Source organism: Opisthocomus hoazin, chromosome 1, assembly GCF_030867145.1.
Source record: "Opisthocomus hoazin isolate bOpiHoa1 chromosome 1, bOpiHoa1.hap1, whole genome shotgun sequence".
Taxonomy (NCBI): Eukaryota; Metazoa; Chordata; class Aves; order Opisthocomiformes; family Opisthocomidae; genus Opisthocomus; species Opisthocomus hoazin.
Window position 1 is genome coordinate 155498640 of NC_134414.1, and position 16939 is coordinate 155515578.

The 16939-nt window shown below is 42.3% G+C and overlaps 1 protein-coding gene across 1 annotated transcript in view; it reads left to right on the plus strand.

Moving 5' to 3' along the window:
* The first annotated feature begins 9803 nt into the window (after window positions 1–9803).
* SMC1B (structural maintenance of chromosomes 1B) overlaps window positions 9804–16939 on the plus strand; it is a 33764-nt gene continuing 26628 nt past the window's right edge. Inside the window, exons 1-7 of the mRNA XM_075413635.1 lie at window positions 9804–9912; window positions 11606–11794; window positions 12325–12437; window positions 13580–13783; window positions 14202–14440; window positions 14912–15167; window positions 15361–15501. Of these exons, the coding sequence (XP_075269750.1) occupies window positions 9804–9912; window positions 11606–11794; window positions 12325–12437; window positions 13580–13783; window positions 14202–14440; window positions 14912–15167; window positions 15361–15501 (1251 nt within the window). The remainder of the gene's footprint in view (window positions 9913–11605; window positions 11795–12324; window positions 12438–13579; window positions 13784–14201; window positions 14441–14911; window positions 15168–15360; window positions 15502–16939) is intronic.

Below are 16939 nucleotides of genomic sequence, written 5' to 3' on the forward strand. Positions count from 1 at the left end.
CACGTGTCGCAATGCATGTTGTGTTATTTGCATCATGTCGGTCCTGAACTCTGCAAGCATGGAGGAAAGGCAGTCATGGCAAAAGCATTAAAAATATCCTGGTCTCACTTTTCTCAATCATATGAAAGCGGAAATCCTACATTCTGTTTCCACAGACATCATCTGGGATATCCTGAGCACCCTCAACAGGTAGGGATGAGAATCAGGAGGGATAGGACTGGGGCTTACCTAGGCACCTGATACCTGTCCTTCACCGGAGAAACAATGCAAAAAAGTCTTACGGAGCCATATTCTTTGCCAGAGAAGCAACAGGAGATTAACAAGGTGGTGCCCACATTTACTCCATCTGATATCTATAATATGCGGTGCGTAAGGAGACTGAGTAAATTAAATGCACAGGTATCAGAGCGTAGACCTTCATGAGGGCATTTGGCATTTGTGTGAAAAGTCTTAAGAGTCATACCTACAGTTAGAAAGAATATATTGCAACGATTAATAGCTCTTCTGCTTGAACACCAACTTTTCATTATCCGGAAACAGGAAGGAACTTCACCTTAAGGCAAGCTGGTTTGTAATTATTCCTGATGAGGTTCCTTGCACCTGCCTTTTTGCTGTCTGCTGCTGGACAGTCTCCCAGACAGACAAGGGTCTGCACCATCATGTCAGTTAACGTATCGTGCTGCCAAAGAGCGTGTCAAACAAGCAAGTTCCCCTCTATGCTGGGTCAGTAGCCAAGTGGAATTCTCAGCCAGGAGCTACGTGTCTGTGCCCCCCTTGCCTCACTTAGCCATGGCATGTTCCTGTCAAAAGCAGGCCCTGCTCACCCAGGGTGCTCAAAGACAAACATGGAAGCTGAGATTTTTGCATCCATGCCTGAAATGATGTTGAGGAAAGGCTCGATGACAGCATGACTTACACAGCGGTTTCTGTGTTTTGGCACCCAAGTATCCTCAGTGTATGTGCAGATGATATGGCTTGCAGTCCCTATTTTTTGGTTTGCTTGTTTTATAAATTTCAAGGATGTAATCTTAGTGCATATTTTGATAACACTATATTAGGGCTAGCTGAGGGAGCACAAGCTGCTTAATGCAGCTGAAGGAGAGCTGAAGGAGTCTGTCTGTTTAGTACGAAGATATTCAGCACATGGGACTATCTAGAAAGAAAGAAGCTGCTGTAGCTTCTTTAGTCCCAGACAATTCACATGTTACTAAGCTGAACTGAAAGCTCTGGGTGTGGTGGGAAATGATGAGCAACACCAAGGAACTTACCTTTAATAAGCAAAGGTAGAGCTGTCCCTGCCACTGGATCTTCTTTGGTCAGGGATTCCAGCTGATGGTTCTACCTGGGGGGTAGTGCGAGTGAAGGTAACCAGCCTGAATCCATCCTGCCTTTGGCATGCTGTCTCAGCAGTCAGCTACACAGCTCTTCTGCACATAGGTGCAGCTAAGCAACAGAGTTGGGTTCGGCACAAAACCGATTCTTCCACTTGGCTGAAACCAGCTGATGCTAAAGGGGGCAGTGCAATAGGCTGTCCGTGTGCATTCCATGCTAGCAACAATTCATGGGTATCAAGCATCCTAAGCATTGTGGATCATAACCTAAATTTGAATCTCTGGATAGCATTAAAAGACAGTATGGAAGAGCAAACCTCATGTTCTACTAAAAAGCTAGTCTAATCCTTCACCTTTCAAATCTATGGAAAAAATGGCACCTCCCTCAGAATACAGATTTTGTGGTGGCATTCAGGATCATCGTGCTCTGTGCATGAAGCTGTTCCACTGCCGCGTGACTGAGCGGGCTGCGCTGAGCTGATGGGAAACCGCCCTGTCTGAATTTCAGTGTGCCGTTCTGTAACTCGGGCCTGTCCAAAGAGGAATCACTCCCACCTGAAAGGCAGAAGAGAAGGCTTAGCAGCCCTCAGAAAGCCTTCTAGCTCGTCTATTTTGTCTCCCTTTTCTGGGTGATGAGAAAACTGTTTTCCTGAAATAGCCTCAGCTGAAACATGCAGAGTCATGAAAACATAGCAACATTTCCTTCTAGTTTCTTCTGTGATCTTTGTTCCTTGAGTGAACAGAGTAGTGTGGTCTTTTAGTCGACTGCTGTAAGAGCAAGTCACAAGTAGCAGTACAATGGTTTGGCATCTTGGCAATTATGCCTCAACTAGTTAATAGATCTTTTTACTAGATAATGGAGTCAGTTATTTCTGGCTCTTATACAAGACCAAGTGTGTTTATGGGGGCTAAACTCTTTGCAGTGGTGCCCAGCGACAGGACAAGGGGCAACGGGCACAAACTGAAGCAGAGGAAGCTCCAGCTGAACCCGAGGAAGAACTTCTTCCCTCTGAGGGTGACGGAGCCCTGGCCCAGGCTGCCCAGGGAGGCTGTGGAGTCTCCTTCTCTGGAGATATTCAAGACCCGCCTGGACAAGGTCCTGTGCAGCCTGCTCTGGGTGACCCTGCTTGGGCAGGGGGTTGGGCTGGGTGACCCACAGAGGGCCCTTCCAACCCCTACTATTCTGTGATTCTGTGATTCTGTTTAGCTAACAGTGATAATGCTGTTTGCTTCTGAAAACTAATCCTTGAAGTTCAGGCCATGCTAATAAGTAAGGTTAGATTTTTTTCTAGTTTACAGTAGCACTAGACATTACACACGCTGCTGGCTATAACGAGAATTTTAGTTACATCTGTGCAACTTGCTCTTTCATGGCATTTTGGCGACTTTTATACAAACCTGCTACTGCCCATGCATTTGGACAACTGTAGCAGATTGATGGTTTATAAACCATTCGGTAGCTGAGAACACACTGTAGTCCTCTTTGAACCACGTTGACTCTGCAAGTGAACAGGAGATTAAAAAGAAGAAAATTGGGTTTATTCAGAGAAGCCAGCTAGTTTGACAGATATGAATGAGGAGGCACTAGCTGAAATAAGCTATTTGAAAATAGATCTATTCGTGTTGCTTTGTTAAAGGCAGTGATTATAACGTACCCTAATGTCTCTGCTGTAAGTTGTCGCAAAACTGTTGCTGTTTTAACCTGTCATCGCTGCAGACTCATAGCAAGAGCAAACAACAACAATATTAACAATGGTCATGATAAACAAATGTGATTTTCCCCAGTGAAGAGAACTACAGTAAGATAGCAGTAGTCCAACAGCTGTGGTGCCTGCAGTTTGTACTGAGAAGCAATGTATTTTTTTGACAGGTGAAATATTATTGCAAGCTGAAAGCTCAATCTGTAAACCTACCAGTTAGGAAATTAAATGTCAGCTTAGGGATATACTTAGGATCATGTGACCAGCTGCTTAACTGCATGCACATAGAACTCGATGAGGATGTACTATTTATTTTTAGGACTGCTAGACTTCGTATTAAAATTTAGGATGCTTTTTTAGACCTCTCTAGGAAATAGTACTGAGTTATTAAGCTAACACTGAGGATCTTAGCTTCAGTAAAGTAAATGAACCATTCCTGAGACTTCTCTTACCCAAGCAGAATACAGCACAATTGGCAAGCTGAACTGTAAGTTCATCTAATAACGGTAAGCATCTAATCTTGATTAGTTCAGGAATAATGAACCTACCAGATACCTTGGACTGGTTTCCACCATGGCTACTCAATCTTACTGTTATCATAATTTTAAATTGCTGTTTGCCTGGCACTTTTTGTACACTACTCAATGAGGATAAAGAGCTGTTTGTAATCTAGTATTTCTGCATTTCCCCCCATGATCAGGTCACGTATTTTCTTCTTTATACTTTAAAAAATTGAAATATTTAAATGTCTCCCTGTCACACATCTCGTTTGACCCTCTCATTGTTATGGTTCTCCATCACATTTTTGGGCATCCTTTTTAAGAGGAGAATATCAAGAACAGACAAAATCAGTCTCACTAATACTATACATGAACAGGAAAACAGTTTCTGACACTGACTCTGTTTGCTGTTTGTTCACCCGTCGATCACAGTAAGCCTTTCACAACAGAGTTCTTTGGCTACTAGGACACCCAGCTCCGTCCAACGTAAGTGGTTTTTTAGGAAATCCATTCTTGGTAGATAGAATGTGCGCTCTTATTTTCCGAGCTGTCAAGAAATAGCCTTACATGAGACATTTCAAAAAAACCAGATATTTATATTGGTATTTTACAATGCTAAGCAGTCTTTAGTCAGTATTATCAATCTAATCTTCAAAAATAATAGACCATAAAATGGTCCATAGGTCAAGTTTGGACCACATAAGGTCCATTTTATCACAACTTTGCTATACAAATCTCAAACCAAATACTCACGAGAACCACCTGAATTAAGGAAAATATGTCAGTGTCTGCCACTTCTTCCCTAGACACAGTTTTCCTTTGCTTGTTCAGGACCTCCTTGTCAGAAGAATCAGGCACCTAGCTATTCCTGAGTTGTAAGCTCTTCTTAAATACAGTGAGCACAACCTTCTGGATGATGAGGGTCCAAGCATCTGGAAGCCTTGGGCGATATACATGACATTGCACCATCCTAGCTCAGGGCAAAGGACATGGGCACCACCTCTCAAGTTGTGCTGGTGAGATGCATCACCATGGTTACCAGAATCATGCAAGCATATGTGATGCTGCAAAGGAAGAAGAGACAAAAATGCAAAGTCAGAATCACACCTTCTCCTACATCCCTGTCCCATCAGGTACCTTCCATTTATTAATGTTCCTTGATACCATCCTCCATCCATCTATAAAATGGAAATGTTGTTACATACATCCCAGAAACGAAATCACGCTGAGACCTGGAAGAATGGGACCTTACCTGGTGATGTGGAAACGCCCTCCCAACATGGTTTGTCCAAAGTATTTGCTCCAACTCTGAAGATATCTGAAATCTAAGAGGTATACATTATTTACATTTATATTCAGTCAAATTTCAAACTGGGGAAATATTATAAAGGTATACTGTTCTCTCTTGCCTCCAAGATCAGTATTATTGTAGCCCCCATCACTGTGACCAGTTCTGCCACCAGCCGGTGGTTATCCTCAGGAGTCACATACGATTCCTGAAAGAGATCTCACTATGTCAGAAACCGACCAAGATATGACCACAAGGCACCATTTAAGCAGGCCCGGTGGTGACCAACACAAACAACTCTTCCTCATGGTATAGCTTCTGTCATAATTCTCCATGTTGTTAGGAGACTCTGCAGCCCAGCGAAGCGTGCATGACTTAGTCTAAGAAAAACTGATTTAGGTCTCCACTGCTAATGATGCCTACCTAATCATCTCACAGATTGACAGCTGTAGACAATCTAGTAGAGGATGATTTTCAGAGAAAAACGGGCATTTGAATTGCCAAAGAGTTTGCCTGGAACTGTGGATACCTATTCCACAGACTATGGCCATGGATATTTCATATTGTCAGTTGAACTGGGGCGCTAAAAATTGCAAGCGGTTTTCGAAGTGCTAGCTTCTTCTCTTCCATGACTGTTTCCTCATCCATAAAATGGAAATAAATCATCACTTTCTGAGAGGTATTGATAAGCAGAGCTCTCCATTAACAGCTTTACCTACCTTTCACACACAAGAGCAGAAAGAGAATAAGGGAAGAGGTTTTGAATAAAACAGGCAGACTAATACAGAATCACGTAATAGCCACTTGTTTAGCTAGTCTACATAGTGGGGACCTGTCTGCTGTCTTGACTATATCTCAGCAGACGTCCAGTCTTATCACATTGTACCTTGGGCAGCTGCATTTATGAATCTAAGTGGTCCCATACACAGGTAATCCATCAACTCTTTCAGTTCGGGAGGTGATAATGATAACAGTTTTAGGTAATCTGAATGCTATTCCCATGCTTGCTATCATGTTGCCTTCTACACCTGCTAGCTTGAAAGGAGGGAGTCCCTAGTTGTTAGGAATCTGGTCCAGAGCTTCCTGCCCCATGTTATCCCTTTCATAAGAGGGGAGGAGATTGTACACATGGCAGGCATAAGTCTTGTTGGGTTGAAGACCCAGGATATGGAGAACAGTTTTACCTGTAGAGATCTGACAGAAAATGAGAACTTCTGTGAAACAAGATTAAAAAAAACCTCATCTCCTAGTTATGACAGACACTTAGGTAGTCCCTACTCAGCTTCAGTAAGAGAAAGGAATTTGTTAGCATCCTGCATCCCCTCAATGCACTACAAACACATCCACTTTAAAAACTAAGGATAGCAGCTGCGGAGTAGAGGCTTTGAATAGACAAGAAAAAATATCAAAAAGGTGGTCTGCTGCTATCCTGAAGTGGATGGAATAGGTTATCAGTACAAGAGCCTCTTTTCTTTCTGATTTAGGACTAGTTAGTTTGGAACTGAGTATTTCTCTGTCTGGGTAGCTCTAGGATCACAACTTCTCCAGAGCAGATTGTTTTCTCCCCCTAGATTTCAGCTGGTATTGTTTGTATCTTTGAAATCCCAGTCTTGGGCATAATTTTTCATATGCACATCCCTACAGTGTTTTGCCTTGTCATAGGGGACAGACTTTGCTGAGATGAAACTAATATTAAGGTGTTTTTTTCACAAAGGATATCAACAGAACTTCAGAATTCTGGAAATCGAAGAGATCAGCTGCCCATTGTTGGCTTACAGATGGTCTTCAGAAATCTTGATGTGGACCATATTCTTATGGAAGGCCCAAGTACTATGTATGATACATGACCATCCCTCTTCACTACTTTTCACTCAGCTGTTTGAACCCCATAATTCAGCACTCTTAAAGTGAAGTGACAGCAGTCAGAAACAGTTAGGGAAAATCGTATACACTGCTTGATATCACATAATTTAAGCAAAACTGAAGAGGCTGGTGAACAGTTCTATAGAAGGAGGCTTGTGCTCTGATATCAGTTCCATTTTCAGTGAGTAAACATACAATTCCCTCAGTCCCAGCACAGGCAGCAAAAGATAAAATATGTTTTCCTCAAGAACAGTTAAAAGAAATGCAGGCAATAACATGAAGTTAAACAAAACAAATTAAAAAGTCAGAAAAACCATGTCAAAAAATGTCTCCGTTTACACACCACTACTTAATTTAAAATTCCCACAACAACATTCCAAAATTATTTGCTGAAGGGGAAAGCAGCAGAGGAATCTAGAGGTTTTGCCTGAGAAAGAGAGAAAATTATTTTGACAAGAATGAAGTAATAGCAAAGGTAAAGGAAGAGCAAATGGAAGATGTATGTTCTTCAGAACTCAAGGTGGAGGGAGTAAGAAGACCTCCCAGGCTGGGCAGGAAGAACATAAGACGCAAAAAATGAGCAAACCCATGAGGAATTTTAAAACTAAGAAACTGCTTTGGACCTACAGACTCAAAATGACTGCAAAACAAAGCAAACCTCTCAAGAACAGGGCTGGCTAGATTCCACAACTTCTCTGGGTAACCTGCTCCAGTGCTTTATCACCCTCACAGTAAAAAAATATTTCTTCATGTTTGGACAGAACCTCCTGTGTTTTAGCTTGTGCTGATTGCTTCTTGTTCTGTCACTGGGCACGAGTTCTATAAGATTGTTAACAAGTCTATAAATATGAAGTCATTAAGTTAGAGATCTTCTGTAATCATATCCGCTCATTTTCTTAGCGTTATCTACAAAGTGCCTTGGAAGGGATTAAAGTTCTGTGCTGTATAAAGCAAGATGACTCTTTCTGATTTCAAGAACACAGGCAGCGTGTCTGTCACTGTCCTGCTAAACTGGGCATTCCCAAGTGCTGTTATCCTTAGTGAGGAACCTCTCTGCCACAGTAAGATTCTGCTAAGAAATCACGATCTCATCAAAAGAAGCGAAAAATATATGTTCTAGACAGGACTCCGGGTAGCCTTCATTTCTGTTGCCTGGCTTTACAAATTAAAATGATTACTATTTATGTATGAATGATTTCAGCAGGAATAACGGACAGTTTAAGCTGGTAGAAGTCTTCTCTCACACCAAGGACAAAAGCAAGATTGGTAATTGGACCAGTTACAGGACCCCCTTCAGCAATAAACCTCTCGCAGCACTGATTCGAGCTTGCAGCGAGACTCGAGCAAATGAGGGAAGTATCGGCAGAGCAGAGAGGTGAAAAACACTTCGTTGTTTATGCCACATGGCATGAGCTAACTGTGCGAGTCTCTGGCTTACCGCGAAGTAACTCGAAGTTACTCTGGATGAAGAGTTAGAGCGTACCCTCAGCAAGTTTGCTGGTAGCACCAAACTGGGAGGTGTGGTAGATACACCATCAGGCTGTGCTGCCATTCAGCGAGACCTGGACAGGCTGGAGAGTTGGGCAGAGAGGAACCTGATGAGGTTCAACAAGGGCAAGGGCAGCGTCCTGCACCTGGGGAGGAACAACCCCAGGCACCAGTACAGGCTGGGGCGGACCTGCTGGAGAGCAGCTCTGCGGAGAGGGACTGGGAGTGCTGGGGGACGACAGGGTGATCATGAGCCAGCAGCGTGCCCTGGGTGCCAAGAAGGCCAGTGGGATCCTGGGGTACATCAAGAAGAGTGTGGCCAGCAGGTCGAGGGAGGTTCTCCTTCCCCTCTACACTGCCCTGGTGAGGCCTCATCTGCAGTGCTGTGTCCAGTTCTGGGCTCCCCAGTTCAAGAAAGATGAGGAGCTACTGGAGAGAGTCCAGCGGAGGGCTGCGAGGATGAGGGGACTGGAACATCTCCCCTACGAGGAGAGGCTGAAGGAGCTGGGCTTGTTCAGCCTGGAGAAGAGAAGGCTGAGAGGGGACCTTCGAAATGCCTACAAATATCTGCAGGGTGGGGGTCAGGAGGATGGGGCCAGACTCTTTCCAGTGGTGCCCAGTGACAGGACAAGGGGCAATGGGCACAAACTGAGGCACAGGAAGTTCCAGCTGAACCCGAGGAAGAACTTCTTCCCTCTGAGGGTGACGGAGCCCTGGCCCAGGCTGCCCAGGGAGGCTGTGGAGTCTCCTTCTCTGGAGATATTCCAGCCCCGCCTGGACGCGGTGCTGTGCCCCCTGCTCTGGGTGACCCTGCTTGGGCAGGGGGTTGGGCTGGGGGACCCACAGAGGTCCCTGCCAACCCCCACCATGCTGGGATTCTGTGAAGTAAAGCATTCTACGCTAAGTTAACTCCCACACAGACACTCAGACACAGGGCTCGATCTTTCCGCCCTGCTAAGGAAAAATTAAATCTTGCCCTTGAACCCTACAGCAGCGAGACACAAGTGCCCCCCTTGAGATATTTAGAGGCGTTTCTAAGGTCCCCTCTCAGCCTTCTCTTCTCCAGGCTGAACAAGCCCAGCTCCCTCAGCCTCTCCTCGTAGGAGAGATGCTCCAGTCCCCTCACCATCCTTGTAGCCCTCCGCTGGACTCTCTCCAGTAGCTCCTCATCTTCCTTGAACTGGGGAGCCCAGAACTGGACACAGTGCTCCAGGTGGGGCCTCACTAGGGCAGAGCAGAGGGGAAGCAGAACCTCCCTCGACCTCTAGGATGCCTGGAGACCACCAACACCTTTTCACCACCCACTTTCTCCAGGCCTCAGCCCTCCACAAGCCGCATCAGCCCGTTTCCACCTCGCCCCCCCCTCCCCGGACCCGCGCGGCCGGGGCACCGCCACGCGGGGGCGCTGCGGCAACGGGAGCCCCGCCCCGTCCGCGCGCCTTCGCGCCACGTGGCCGCGAGCCGAGGGCGGGCGGGGGTTGAGGCGCGGGGCGGCGGCGGGGGGCCGGGCGCAGGCGAGGGGGGGGGGGGGTCCCTCCCCCGGAGGACAAACCGGTAAACCCCACGCGTATTGAAGCCGGGGCGGGCGGGCAGGTCGCGACCTGCCGGCCTCGGCCCCCTCGCTGCCGCGGGGATGGGTTACCTGAAGCTGCTGGTGGTGAAGGACTTCAAGTCGTGGCGCGGGGAGCAGGTGATCGGCCCCTTCATGAGGTTCAACTGCATCGTGGGGCCCAACGGATCAGGTAGCGGGGCGGGCGGGCCTGCTTCTCCCTGCCAGGATGGGGGTTTCGGGTCTGGGGTCTTTGCCAGGCCTGCTCTGAGAATGCCACAGGCCTGGTGGGGAGGAGACGGCAGCAGTGCAGGGGCAGGCCCGAGAATGGGCCCAGCATGGTGAGGATGCTCCCTACTGGGGAGCAGAGACTTACGGGCCTGCTGAAAATCTCCTCACATGCACCTCGGGGGGTGGCACAAGCAGAGTTTTGGCGACTCGTGGTGTGCCATTGCTTCTTTAACTGAATGTATAGATTTTTCTGACAGAGGACTGAGGTGGGATGGTTGGAGGAATTTCCCTTTCCAGTGGTCTTCTCTTTCCAGCTATTGTAGAAGCTGCCTTTGCCGCTCCAGTTCGTAGTTCAGCTCACTGAGGTCACAGAGAGAGGTGTTTTTTCTTTACTCTGGGTTGTAAACTGTAGCGATGGAAAGCTGCCTCTTGGTTCAAGTCCTTGTTTTTTGCCTGATGAGTGAATGCCTCTGGGAGAGAGATTGTGAGCTTTGCAGGGTAGTAGCTGCTATATCGTTTAGCCCACAAGAGCCTAGGTCTGTAGATGTGACTCCACATTATTATCCTGTGGGTGCTGGAACTTTCTAAAGTTTTATTCACTTCTTCTGAAAGCTCCAGTCAACAAATGGGTTGTTTTCTTCTGTTTGCCAGCGGATGATACAACAGGAGGTGAGGCTTGTCCTAACAAAGAATTGCAAGAATGGGCTTAGCATTTAGTCTTAGTTTCCCCACTCTGTTAAAGATGTAGTTTATGATTTAGCTTTCTAGATCCTGTTGTTCCTTCACTTATCTAATTGAGGTGAGATCTATGAATGTAAATAACTGTTACTTAGCGTTATTAGTATATTCTTTATTATCCTGTCCCCACTGTTCTGTATTGGAAAGTCTCAAAATTATGGATACTTTTTCCAGGTACTCTAGCAGTGAAATCTGAATATGTTTTATAGATGAGTCCAGGGAGAAAAACTGTAAATGTTGTGTAATCTCTGAATTGAGTTTTTTATTTATCTGTGCTCCCCTAATATTCTTCCTTTTATGATATGCTGAAGAATAAGTCAAAATATTGCCTAAGGAGCAAGGTCAAAGGCAGAAAATAATTAAGCTGTAAGCAGAAATGCTTAAGACTAAATGGCAAAAACACAAAGAAGATTGAATTAAGAGAAATTTTGTCCAAGGAATATTATCAGAGAACTTTGTTGCTGTGGTAAATGGATCTAGGAAAGTACTTGTGTTCTTTAGAACACTGGAGTTCTGGTGGAAAAGTTCTAGTTATGCGACAGAGTGCTTATGTAGTAAACCTCCCTGACTGCATTATATAAAGGAAACCGCCAAGTAAGGATTATGGTGTTGCTAACTCAAAGTAATGACCTCTAGAGATGCATGGGTAAGAAAAATGTGTTCAACAAGGCTGAACAAATAACAAATCAGTTTTGTGATGATTTTTATTACAGACAGTAATAATCTTCTCTGCTGCCAGTGTGTTACATCTTAGAAACATAATGTGCACTGTTTTTTCCTCAATGAAATACGGAATTCGAAATAGGATTCATAAAGACTTTTGCATTTATGTATATGTTTTTAAATTAATTATTAATCAAGTGCCTCCATTCATTTCTGCCCTGTCGAAGCAATTTTTAATTTATTTTTATTTTAAGGAAAATCTAACATAATGGATGCTGTTAGTTTTGCGATGTGTGAAAAGACATCTAATTTGCGAGTTAAAAGTGTTCGAGAACTTATTCACGGAGCACACGTTGGAAAACCAGTTTCTTCTACAGCTAGTGTGAAGATGGTATATTGTGAAGAAGATGGGGAAGAAAAAACATTTTCAAGAGTTATCCGTGGTAGGTAGTAGAATCTGTTGCATGTACTTTCTGTTGTCTGATGTATTAAAAAATGGAGACTAAGAATATTGAACTTTGAATTTCAGATGCCTAATATTCTTTCGTGTTTGGGTGGATTAAGCCCATGAGTATTACAATACTTCTGATAGTCTTTCAGTAGCATTTTGATAGTCAAGTGTTACAATTGAAAAAACATACTGGGGCAAAGTTAAACAAGTGCTTAATATATGTTCTTTGCTCCGTACTTCGATCTGTAGATACTCACCTGGAATATGTAGAATGGCGTAGGCTCCAGAAAATGGAGTCTGGCACCTTGCTGCAGGCACGAGCACTTAAGCATCTGTCAGTACCTTTTGGAAGTATGCAAATAGAATTTTCATACAGAAAAATGAAATTATTGAAATGACTAAGGGAGTAATTGAAATCTATTTTCTTCTTTCAGGAAATTGCTCCACTAGTTTAGTTCATTTCCTGTGGATTTTGTGTTGTAGCCGTTTTATAGTAATTATTTTTTTCTTTTTTTCTTTTAGGTAGTTGTACTGAATTCTTTATCAATGATAAATCTGTCAGCCGATCTACTTACATATCTGAGCTTGAAAAAATAGACATACTTGTCAAAGCTAGGAATTGTCTTATTTTTCAGGTGAGCGTTTAAGGTACTTCATAAAGAAAATAAAAGCTTTTTGAGATTATTTCATAGGAGTACACAGTTACCTATTTGACAGAAAAGAGGACACACTTAGCTAATTTCAAGCCAAAACATTTTTTTCCTGACCTTGGCCAAGAATTACAAAACTGCAAAATGGAAATAAAGGGGTTTGTGTGTTACAGGAGTGCACTAGTAAGGAAGAAGCTAATCTGGAAGAAAATGAGTAATTATGTAAGAAAATGTGGGTCTCTACTTATGTTTAGTGTATTAAATTCTAGGAGTGTTAGGAAAAGATAATTTCATCTTAAAACACTCCAGTCCAGATGCATGAAAATTTATAGAATTTTTTTGTTAAGAGCAGGATTTTCAATCTTTCAGTGGGTTTTTAGTTTGCAAGTATTTAACAATATAGGTCAGAAATGCCATATATGTATGATGAATATATTTCACAGGACTGCCTTCCTTGCAGTTGCAGAGGAAAATTCCCAGGGAAGAACTATTTTTTTCTCTTTTATAGAAGCTCTATATATGGATTCTTATTGTGATAATAGTTTCTATGATGAGGGCATTTGCCCACTGTACAAATGGAATAAAAATCATAAAACTGATTTCCTACACTTTACTGAAAATAGAAATTCCTTCAGATGAGTGAAGATTTGAGCAGCTAATTCATGGAGAAAAGCTGTGTGCCCATTAACTTTGGGAGTTAGGTAGTCTTCTGGTGCCTTGGTTTCAGCTGGTTTGCTTTTGAAATACTGGGACGGGGGTGTTAGTTTACTTTTCATTGAAAAGGAGTTTCAGTTCCTTTAAAGAGCCTAGGAAGATTTAATTTTGTCATTGTGATACAGCTCACTGATTTTTTTTCTAGGTTGATTTAGTTTGAAGGTGTTTTTCATAGACCGTATCTAACATTCTAAAACTTTTAGTGGTACCTTTTAATTAGGTAAGGTGGCTAGGTGATACTCCTTTCGGTTCTAAACTTTTTCTTGGGTTTTAATCTAAAAGTATTTCCATCCAATTCTGTTAACCATAAATATATCTGGAGATAAACCTGTACTGTATGCTCTTAAAGAAATTCACTAGACACCATAATGATCTACACTGCTGCCTTTTTTTTTTTTTCAATTTTGTTTTAGGGAACAGTAGAATCAATTGCAATGAAGAAGCCCAAGGAGAGAACTCAACTTTTTGAACAAATCAGTAATTCATGGGAGTATGCTGAAGATTATGAACGAAAAAAGAAAAAAATGCAGCAAGCAGAAGAGGATGCACAGTTTAATTATAACAAGAAAAAGAGTGTTGCAGCAGAACGCAAACAAGCAAGGATAGAGAAAGAGGAGGTAACTCAAAGTTAATCCTTTTTTGCATGTTAAGATCTCTGATTTTGCATCTGTTATGAACTTAAATACAGTTGGGTTTTTTGGAAAAAAATTAAAAAAACTTGTGTTTTACCTAGTTTTTTTCAGTACCATATACTGTATCGTAACTAGTATAATTTAAGAGGTATACATATAATAATGTATAATGTGTAATTATTCCTCTATAATAATGAAGGAATACATATAATTACATAAATGAAAGTGTGGGTTTGCCAATATAATTAAGTGTTGACTTACATGTTTGAGCTTTATAGTTAGTGCACATTGCTGGAATTACAGGTCCTGGTACGTCATCTTACATCACTTTGGACTGGAAATTAGACTGCTAATGATTAAAAATCCTTTTTATAAACCATAAACAAAATTTCAATGTTGGTAGGCAGAGCATTACCAGATGCTTATCAAGGAACTGGATGAAGAAAGGATACAGTTGCAGCTTTTCCGGCTTTATCACAATGAAAAAAACATTGACTTTGTGAAAAAAAGTTTGGAAGAAAAGAATATGGAGGCTAGTACCAAGAAAGAGGCTCTTTCTAGAGCAGAAGATGCATTTAGAGACAAGAAAAAATCGCTTGGTGTACTAAACAGAGACCAACAGCACATGGAAAGAGAAATGAAGTAGGTTTTCCAATCAGATTCTCTGATAGCTGAGTTAAAGCGTAGTCTGTGCTGGGAATTGCTTGGCGGGTGTGCGTTTCCTGTTACAACACTTGGGTGATATCCTGATGCTATGGAAGGCAGTTTGTACCAGTTCACTAGAGCAGCATCTAGAAATTGATTTCACCTCCACCACCATGCACAGGTTGTCAATAATTTAATTACATAAATATTTGTTTGCTGTTAAATTTTTTTAAGGTTATTCTTCACTTCTTAAATTTCTTTTTTCAGTGGATATTAAAACAAAAAAATATCACCCGTGGATATATAACCCTGCAGTTCACAACTGATGATTTATTTACATGTGTGCTTGGAAGGGGTTGTTCTTCTTTTTACTTTTTGGATACGGGTTTTTTGTTTCGGATGTGTTTTGTGGTTGTTGTGTTTATTTGTTTGATTGGGGTTTGGTTTTTGTTTTGGTGGTTTTTTTAGGACTCTGGAAGCATCACTGGTTCAGCAGAGATCCCTTTATATAAAAGCAAAGGAAAACACTTCCTACCAAATCAAGAAAGTAGAAATGTCTAAAAAATCTCTAAGGGACAAGGAGAAATTCTGTGATAAGGAAAAGCAGAACATAAAAGAACTAGAGATAGAATTGAATGATATTGAGAAGGCATGGAGAGCAGCTGAGAAGAAAGCTGAGGAGAAATTGCAGAGAGCAGCACATATCGAGCTGGAAGAAAGTCAGGTGAATTGGGAGGCCAAAATGCACTGTTTAGTAGTGAAGTCCAAAAATCACCACATCATGACAGAAACCGTTGTTTCACTAATAATTGGGTGGTTTTCATAATCTTAATTAAAGTAGGCAATTATTAATTGAGGCTGCAACAACATGAGTCTTCTCACTTTCAATGGAGTGAATTTTTTTGTTATTTGTCCAGTTGGAGCGCTATAAAGAGCTAAAGGAAATAGCAAGAAAGAAAGTAGCTACACTAACCCAGCAACTGGAAAAACTTCGTTGGGAGGACAAAGCAGATCAAGAAAGGCTGAAACTTAATCGGAGAAGGAAGAAAGAAGTTGAGGTATTTGTATCAAGCTAGAATTATGTTTTAAGGAGACAAATGTTTCTCAAACCCTCCCTCTGGTATAAATGTCTATATAAATGTGTTAAATGCTGTGACATAAATCCTCACCAAAGTAGATACACGAAAACTGAACTAACACTTACAGTGTAGCAACAGATTTAGTAAAATGGCTTCTAAATTTGTTCAGAGAACGGTTGCGTGGGTCCACACTGAGCATTTGATTTTAAAAGCTTGGGCTCTAATATTTTACACTTACTCAGAACATGCTTAACTGTAATCAGTTCCTGATTTTGTAGATGTAGTTTTTCTTTCTGAGATGTCATGCCCTTTAGAGATTTATTTGGATCACAAGTAGCTTTTTGCTGAGATACTTTTAAGGTCAGCTGTGTGCATGAGTGTGTTGTAGTTAAAAAAATCTCCCTGGTGTCTGCTCTTCTATGGCACTTCAGAGGTCTGGTGCGAATACAGATCATTGCTGTCATTTTGTTTCTCATATATTTTATCATTGCAGATCCAAACATAGTAGCAATAAAATGTGTATGTTTTTCACTATGGCTTGGTCATGATGCCTGATGTTCTCTGTTAGAAAAATTATTTCCCAGCTCATTGTTCAACTTGGCATGATGCTTCTGATGGAAGCAAAAAGGACAGAAGCTCGGCTGATGACCTCTCTTGTGCTGGAAACCTTGTCCTATTAGGTGCTTCAGGTTTTTTGCTTTCTTTTTTTTCAGATTAGCCTTGCAGTTTTGTCACTTAGTAAGAAGTTACAGAGGCAGTATGCATTTCTTCACCATTTAGTTACAGAGTCAAGGTTTGGAGGAGACTCCTTAGGTTCAGAAAACTTAAAAATCTATCAGATGAGACTCTACCACCTTATTCTTCTACATATAAACTTTCTTGTATGGAAAGTCAGTATTTTACTGTGTGTCTATGAGGATGTGAAGTCATCCTTGCCGTGATATCAAAGTTAACACTTGTACATCACTTTGCTCTTAATATAATACTATGTTTTCTTTTTGAAGTAGTAGTTACCAGGAAAACCTGGTTAGTATCTAGAAATTAAATAAATTTTATTGCCTGTGCTTCTCAAACTCTGCAAGTCCCATTGTACTGTTGAGGAGGAAAGAAGGGATACTTCAGAGTTCATAAAATGCGTGTCTGACCATTCAGATTTGGCATTACTTACCTGTACTACTGACCTTTGGCGATTGCTCCTCACAATTCGGCATGTATGTGACTACATCTATCATATTCTGTCCAGTTCTGGGCTCCCCAGTACAAGGAAGATACTAGCATGCTGGAGTGAGTCCAGCAGAGAGCCACCAAGCTGGCTGGGGCTGGAGCACCTGGCTGAGGACGAGGGGCTGCGACAGCTGGATCTGTTCAGCCTGGAGAAGGAGAGGTGAAGGGGAGACCTTATTGCTGTCTGCAGTTA